This window comes from Cebus imitator, unplaced genomic scaffold (genome assembly GCF_001604975.1).
Source record: "Cebus imitator isolate Cc_AM_T3 unplaced genomic scaffold, Cebus_imitator-1.0 Scaffold119, whole genome shotgun sequence".
Classification (NCBI taxonomy): Eukaryota; Metazoa; Chordata; class Mammalia; order Primates; family Cebidae; genus Cebus; species Cebus imitator.
In genome coordinates this window covers 5,012,603-5,021,210 of record NW_016107434.1, presented here as the reverse complement: position 1 = coordinate 5,021,210, position 8,608 = coordinate 5,012,603, and the positions used below count along the sequence as shown (strand labels likewise).

The following is an 8,608-nucleotide window of genomic DNA, read 5'->3' as shown; positions in this document are numbered from 1 at the left end:
TTGTAGTGACCTGTTCCATCTATGAAACTATGAATTGAGAAGGTGCATGCCCTTTTCGATATTGTCCCATTAGAACCCATGGCCTTGACTGCTTCTGAACTGGTAAGCAGGAGACATTGCTAACATTATAAAGTCAATGTATTTGCCTGTTACAGCTCACACAAGATAGCAATTGTTAAATGAATTTGTAATAATCAGTCATGAAAAAGTGTAGCCTCAGGTTTGAGAAAATGTTCAAGAGATTCTGGAATATGTACCAAAAAGAAAATTAATCTCAGAGTTATGAAGACTAAATGAGATGATATATATGAAGCTCCTAGTACAGAGTCCAGCAAATAGCAGAACCTCAATAACTCGTTAGATTTATTATCATTGAGAAAATGACATTGAGTTTTCAGCATATGCTAAGCACTTTACTAGGTGTTAGGATGACAAAATAAATAAAATAATTGACAAATGTGGAAGGAAGTCAGAAGTATATATAAATATATTATAGATTTTAAGGGCAGTACTATGAGGGTACAGAGAAGAGAACCATCATTTGAGTCAGTTTCTTAGGAAAGGCTCCACTGGGAATGTAGTGATTTGGACATTAAAATTGAATAGGAGTCAGAAAAGCAAGAGGATCCATGATTTGACTGTGTATATTTCTTCTTGGCAGGGACTTACATTTCCTGAAACTATCTTTCTAAAGGCTCTTGCCTTAAGAATGAATTAAACTCATTAAAATAATCAAATCTCAAAAACCCTTGTTAATTTAAGAGCATGTAAGCATTTTTATCCCCAGTCATCAGCTCTGTTTGGAATTTTTTCTTTTGGTGTTATTGTGGTTAATTGGGTTAATTGGGTTAATTGGGCTTCTACAGATTCCAGGAAGGAAACCGCTACGACTAGAACTTGCTAAAAGGCTGAGATGAATCAAGGAGAGCTTGGAAACCATAAGTACGTGAGAAACAAAAAGGCAGAGAACTGTCCTATGTACCTTTTAGAGCCCATATAGAGCCCAGAAATTAGACAATCACTAGGATTCAGCTTTACTCCAATGACCCATCCGTAATCACCTCCAATTCTGTGTGCTGTAGCACCTTTTATGGTGTGATTTGTTCAGCAGCCACATCCAGTTCCTCTCTGCAGTGGAAAGAGCAATTCAATATCCACTTCCTCTTCATGGTAAATCTGCTTGGAGAACAAATGAAATAAATGGAGTCCTGGAATGGCTGGATAGGTCAAAGACAGGAAAACAAGTTTGGAACTTGTCATTATTCAGAGGAGTAAGGAAAACAGAGGGAGGTACGGTGTCATAAAAAGAGACGTAATATTTTGTTGGAGAGATGAGAGGAGGGGATATCCTACTGAGAAAAGAATTGAGGAATGAAAGCTGACAGTGAAATTCAGAAATTAAATATGTGTTTCTCACTAGAGCATATAATATTAATTTTAAACAGCTCCAGGGTCATCTAAATTGGACAGAATTGGACAACACAGTCAATATCTTGGCCTCACACAGCTATCCAGGAAAGATATTTGATCAGGGAAGTAGACTCCTCCTTAACAAGGAAAGCATACATCAATTAATGTCTCTGTTTTGAAAAACTTGTTTTTGTGCCGTGGTGAACAGAGGACCAAGACATATTCAAAAAGCAGGTAAGCAAAGTGGAGTCAGGACTGCCCACATGTTACAAATCAGCACAAAGTGGGTGTTCAGAGTCATATGGTGATGGTAGGGTTGGAAGCCAGAAAAGCAGCAGTGCTCCAAGATGACAAACTAGTTAGGTGAAGCCACAATACCCGGACTAGCCACTAAGGTAAATGTGGTGGTCATTTACCTACATTAAGAGAAGACCAGAGCACCAGCTCAGGTCCTTGAACCTGATATAAATGTTCTTCTCAGAGAAGGTTTACACTTCTGTTGAGGTGAGACATGGTAGGCAGGAGTCTGGTGTGAGAATTCTATAAAAATCAAGAGGCGATATCCTATTAGATTTTTCCCTGAATTTCAAATTATTTCAGATAAGATACAAATGTTTTAGTCATGAAGTCCTTGCCTATGCCTATGTCCTGAATGGTTTTGCCAAGGTTTTTGTGAAAACCAAACACCGCATGTTCTCACTCATAGGTGGGTGTTGAACAATGAGAACACATGGGCCCAGGGAGGGGACCATCACACACTGAGGTCTGTTGGGGGGCCTAAGGGTGGGACAGCAGGGGGTGGGGCGGTTGGGAGGGATAACATTGGGAGAAATGCCTGATGCGGATGATGGAGGATGGAGACAGCAAACCACTATGGCTTGTGTGTATCTATGCAACAATGCTGCAAGATCTGCACATGTACCCTAGAACTTAAAGTACAAATGTTTTAGTCATGAACAAAAAAAAGATACAAATGTATACAAATTTCTAAGGTCATGGCTGAAAATATCAATCCTGTTAAATACTGATGGAAAATTATTAAACTTCTATTATGTAAAATGCTGTAGGCATGCGAGTGTTCTCAATTGTTGTCCAATAGTAATCCGGTAAACTATCAAGGTCAGATTAGTATTAAAACTCTATTTTTGACACAGCTATCGATACACTTTGTCTTAACGAAAGCTAAGGTAGTATGTTTTAGAGTAGAATATAACTTGTGAATAAGGAGGAATGAAATATGGCATTACATCAATCCCATGCCAAAAAAAGATTATGTTTTAATTTGGTCATTCAAGAATTTGCCTCAGGCCAGCAGATGGTTCTACTAAATAGCAACAAAATATGAAATATGAATCAGTGCCTAAGTGTGAGAATAGTGCAATGAATTCAATCATCCAGCATTTTCTTTTTTATACATATTTACCTATTTATTCTAATAATTGTATTATCAACAATTATAGCTATTTAAAAACTCACAGTGGTAAGGCTAAAGTTAAGCCTTACTCTAGGGTTATAGACTCTTAATTTGGTGTCATGAAATCCTGAATTTGAATACCATGACTTTAGCTGTGTGAACTTTAGCCAGTTAGTAGTAAGAATAGTAGCGATAATTAACATTTATTATACATTGACAACTATATGCTAGATGATGTACTGTGCGTTTGACACACTGTTTTAATTTAAATACTCAACTTGTCTAAGTTGTATTATTTAATTGTGAATATCTGTGATGTAACGTACATACTTATAAGAGTCTCTAACATAAAAAGTAATGACCAGTGGACTATGATGGTACAGAAAACCTTGAGTGCAGTTCTCTTCTCATTGTCCAACATTGTCTTCCAGCCAACCCTGCTTGGAGTGACTAAATCATAATGGCTTTCCTTCAACTCCTTTATACTTTATGTTGCTCCATTAATAGCCTGTGAATAGAAATTTAACAGAAGCCAGTTGTATAGCTCTTGTGAATATAAATATAAACAGGAGAATAATATAGAAGTTTTTTTCATATCAGAGAGAGAATTTTCTCTACTTTCAAATAAGCTAGATCCCTAAATGTAAGTTCCTAAGCCCATTTGTGAATATCTATTTGTTCGTAAGTACAAAGAAATACTATAGTAAGCAAGTGTAAAATCCTACAATTGAAAATGTGCAGAGTTGGTGCCACTTGGTTCTAGCACATAGTTCTGTCTCTGTTTCTTTTTTTTTTTTGAGACGGAGTTTCACTCACATTACCCAGGCTGGAGTGCAATGGCGTGATCTCGGCTCACCGCAACCTCCGCCTCCTGGGTTCAGGCAATTCTCCTGCCTCAGCCTCCTGAGTAGCTGGGATTACAGGCACGCACCACCGTGCCCAGCTAATGTTTTGTATTTTTAGAGATGGGGTTTCACCATGTTGACCAGGATGGTCTCGATCTCTTGACCTCGTGATCCACCCGCCTCGGCCTCCCAAAGTGCTGGGATTACAGGCGTGAGCCACCGCGCCCGGCCCTGTCTCTGTTTCTGTTTCTATGAATGATTATAACCAAATGGCTATTCTACAAAGGATATATTCTTTTTGTAAACATTTTAATTAACATATTGGTAGTCCCAGGTTAGAGGCAGGTGGCGACTTTATGTCACGCTCACACACGTTTGGTATGGTGTAAATGAAAGAAAGATGCAGATGTATTCTGTATCTCATGTGCAATTTTTTATGTTTTTCCATGAATCATGTTTTTGGAGGTATGTCTAAAAAGTATTCGCCTAAATCAAATTCATGCGTTTTTTCTCCTATGTCCTTTTTCTGGGAAATTTAGTTTTGTGTATTGCATTTAGGTTTATGATCCACTTTGGAGCTAATTTTTATAGAAGTTGTGAGGTATAGGTTGATCTTGATTTTTTTACTCACTGTTTTGCATATCCAATTTTTCTAGTATAGTTTGTTAAAAAGACATTTGTTGCATTTTTACTATCTTTTGACTATTTTATATTAATATAAAATGTATTTAAACCTTCAGCATTCCAAGATCAGTCTTAATTCTGTTTCTATTCTGTCTACTATGTTATCACACCAATCTCTTTACCCTGAAATTTCTTAAAATGAATGTCCCACCCATTATTTCAATTTCTTGATCTCACACTAATTTGGTTTCCCAAGAATTCATTCACTGAAGTGATTTGCCTAAGGGCAGAGTGTGAGTGAATGGTTAAGTCCCATGGATCACTCCACCTGAGTGTTAGTGAGAACTGCTTTCACCACCCATCACAATCACAGCTATCTTTAAATAACATCTTGCCTATCTTTTTATGTTATAAAAGATCATATCTAATTATAAGTTGTCTTATATACTTACAAATAAATACTCTTCAATTTCAAAAGTTAGAATATAATAGGGTTAATGAAACTCTTATATAACTAATCTATTTAAACAAGCCACTGTCAAGCTTAGACAAGAAGGTCTGAGGTCCTCATCTTGTAATTACTATAGCCAAACCACGGACTGCTCACAGGACTTCCTTGCATAGACTGGAACATATCCTTCCCCAAATTATGAGCGACTATAACAATTTAGAACTAAACTAAATTAAGTAATAAAAAAGAAACTTGCCTTTTCTGTTTCATTTTCTTCATTTACAGACATCTTCTGAATACTTTCTTACTCTAAAAATATGTATCTGAGCACCAGTGTTTTCAGGTCCTGGCATTCTTATAAAGGAATATTTCTAGCATATAATTCTTTTGGTACTAGTCACACCACCGTAGCAAAAATAATCTCTTTGTTAATAGTTGTGACATTATCCAATATTTTTAAAAATATGTAAATTTTATACATATATGCTTATACAAACACTTAATGTTTACAAAGTGGGTTCATACTGTTCTTAAAACAATGTAAATATTTTCATGTTGTTAGTTTTCTCATGTATTATTTCATTAAAGATGCAATATTACATCCTACCATTTTCTATAATCTATTTAAGAAAGTAAGCCTCAATTTATTTATAACATTTGAACTGTTTCAACTTTTGTGTATCTACACACTATTACTGTGAAGATTTTATAGCACACTCATAAACTTTATGGTAAATTCTGAGTAGTGAAAGATTTCAAAGGTTCTATATATTTTAAACTTCCTTAAGCATATTTAGTAGATAAATATATTAGGGCTTAAAATTAATATTAACTATATTAATAGCAATTAAAGCAATATTAATATTAATTTTGAGGAGATCTAGCACAGTAAAGTGACCAAGAGATGTGAGTTCTAGAGAGCAAAACAGGGTAATATGGCCCTAGAGCAAACACAGTGTCACAATTTTTAAAAACATACTAAGAAAGGAAATAAAGATACAGACAAATTTGAGATAACTGTTTGTCATACAGCTGTATCTCATATTTATATTTGAGTTGATTCAAAGTTAAAATCAAGTTAGCTAACAAGTAATAAAACCCCGAAATGGGAATAGAATAATAGATTCATTAAAGATAATAATAGGTGCATTAATAACAGGTCTATGAAGTATTGGGCCTGAGAATGAACTCAGGGTTTGAACTCAACCACCTTGTTATACCAATCATGAAACTGAGACCCAGAGAGAAAGATAATGCAGCTGTTGGAGACATAGGTGGTTCTCAGTCCCAGTGTGTCATATTCATTTGAATGTTCTTTCCAAATAGCCTGCTGATTCTTCTCACATCTTAACTCATAGAAGCACAGAATACATGACTTTCAATATGACCTCTCTTTTTTTGTGTGGTTATTCTGCTTCTTAATTGGAATTTTTTGCATCATCTGCCACTCACTCTCTCTCTCTCTCTCTCTCAGTCACACACACACACACACACACACACGCACACGCACATTGTATTTTCCAGATTCGAACATAATGTTCTACTAGTTTTAGCCATATAGTAGTTACAGTCATATCCCCAGCCTGAAGGCTCCAGTATGGGGGCTGTTGCCACTCATCACCAGATCAGTGTTCTGTAAATAAATATGAATGGCAGTCTAGTGAAGACTATGGCTCATATATAAATTGTTAAACCTGGTTTGCTCAAAGTATACAATTTTATAAATATAGGGGATGCGATATGTGAACTGAAAGCAAGAATCAAGACGTTAGATGTAACAAGCAATGTCACTTTTGCTGACAGTGTTTTTCTTGCTTCCTCTACATGTGTCTCTTGTTAGAATGTAACAAGGCCACATAGACGCAGAGTATTAATCCATGTTGCTTAATCTCAGCCTCCTTGCATTTTAATGACCTTATAGAAATTATTTGTAAATATGGGTTTCAGCCACAGGAGACCATGAGTAGTAACAATCACATCAGAAAAAAATAATATTTGCCAAAAAGACTTCCTAAGAGAGTTACAAGACCAGGACCCACTTATGGGTTGGTGGAAGGTAAGGAGGAAAAACACAGCAGCATGCATCACCTGAAACCTCACTAACTCACTTATCTAGAGCAGCTTTAAATCTGCTGGGTCACAGTCCCTTCAAAACTCTGGGGATGGTTCAGAATTAAAACAGAATTTCTTAAAATCGTTATGGGAAGATAGCAACTCCAATATTAACTCAAATTTAAAATTTTTAGTTTGAAAGAGTAGAGGTTGTGCTGAAACCCTTTGTTCTCTAGGTAATTCAGACTAAACCATCTTTCAATCCACAAAACCACAAGTTTCCTGTAGATGGTTCTATCTCTTTTGACCTGTGAAGGTAACACTTATATGCTTCAGAGCTTGTGGTTTGCTTCAGGGAAACCAGTGACATCAATAGATTATTGCTCTTGTATGGAAGTGTACAGCTTAGACTATATGTCTCCTTTTTTAGACTTTAAATAGATACTGACACTAAATTTCAAGGTCAAAGAAGTTTTCTGAAAGATCCAAAGGAATGAATAAGTTTGGCTTTTCATATGACTCTTTATTATTCACTCATACTCTATGGTATGAGTGATCTTTCTTTTTTCTCTGCAGGTCATCTAAAAGCAACCTATATGATGAAGTCCATGAAACTATTAAATCAATCTCAAGTGTCAGAGTTCATTTTGCTGGGACTGACCAGCTCCCAGAGTATAGAGTTTCTTCTCTTTGCCCTCTTCTCAGTCATCTACGTGGTCACAGTTTTGGGTAACCTTCTTATTATACTCACAGTGTTTTATACCCCTAACCTGAATATTCCCATGTATTTTCTCCTTGGGAATCTCTCCTTTGTAGATATGACCCTTGCTTCCTTTGCCACCCCTAAGATGATTCTGAACTTTGTAAAAAAGCAGAAGATGATTTCTTTGGCTGGGTGCTTCACTCAGATATTTCTCCTTCACTTACTGGGTGGTGTTGAAATGGTACTGTTGGTCTCCATGGCTTTTGACAGATATGTGGCCATTTGTAAGCCCCTACACTACATGACCATCATGAACAAGAAGGTATGTGTTTTGCTTGTAGTGACCTCATGGCTTCTGGGTCTCCTTCACTCAGGGCTTCAGATACCATTTGTTGTAAGCTTGCCTTTTTGTGGTCCAAATGTGGTAGATAGCATTTTTTGTGACCTCCCTTTGGTTACTAAGCTTGCCTGTATAGACACATACATTGTACAAATAGTCATCGTTGCCAACAGTGGCATAATCTCCCTGAGCTGTTTTATTATTTTGCTTATCTCCTATAGTCTGATCCTCATAACCATTAAGAATCACTCTCCTACTGGGCAATCTAAAGCGCGTTCCACTTTGACTGCTCACATCACAGTGGTAATTCTCTTCTTTGGCCCATGCATCTTCATCTATATCTGGCCCTTCAGCAACCACTCTGTCGATAAGTTCCTTGCTGTATTTTACACCATCATCACTCCTATCTTGAATCCAATTATCTATACTCTGAGAAACAAAGAAATGAAAATATCCATGAAAAAACTCTGGAGAGCTTTTGTGAATTCTAGAGAAGATACTTAGGTTAAAAATATAATAGCAGAGGCTGGACATGGTGGCTCACGCCTGTAATCCCAGCACTTTGGGATTCCAAGGCAGGTGGATCACTTGAGGTCAGGAGTTTGAAACCAGCTGGCCCACATGATGGCCCTTTCTCTATCCAAAATAAAAGAATTCATCAGGCGTGGTGGTGCATCTCTGCAATCCCAGCTACTTGGGAGGCTGAGGCAGAAGAATTACTTGAACCCAGGAAGCAGAGGCTGCAGTGACCTGAGATTGTACCACTGCC

At 36.9% G+C, this 8,608-nt stretch overlaps 1 protein-coding gene across 1 annotated transcript; it reads left to right on the top strand.

Moving 5' to 3' along the window:
* The first annotated feature begins 7,311 nt into the window (after positions 1-7,311).
* On the top strand, positions 7,312-8,343 carry LOC108311945 (olfactory receptor 4K17). The gene has a single exon (XM_017539605.1). It carries the CDS (start codon positions 7,312-7,314, stop codon positions 8,341-8,343), a length of 1,032 nt encoding a protein of 343 aa, XP_017395094.1.
* Positions 8,344-8,608: the final 265 nt, after the last annotated feature.

Excerpts from the sequence above, each read along its gene's own strand:
- LOC108311945 (XM_017539605.1), top strand. The coding sequence starts at position 7,312 with ATGACTCTTTATTATTCACTCATACTCTATGGTATGAGTGATCTTTCT.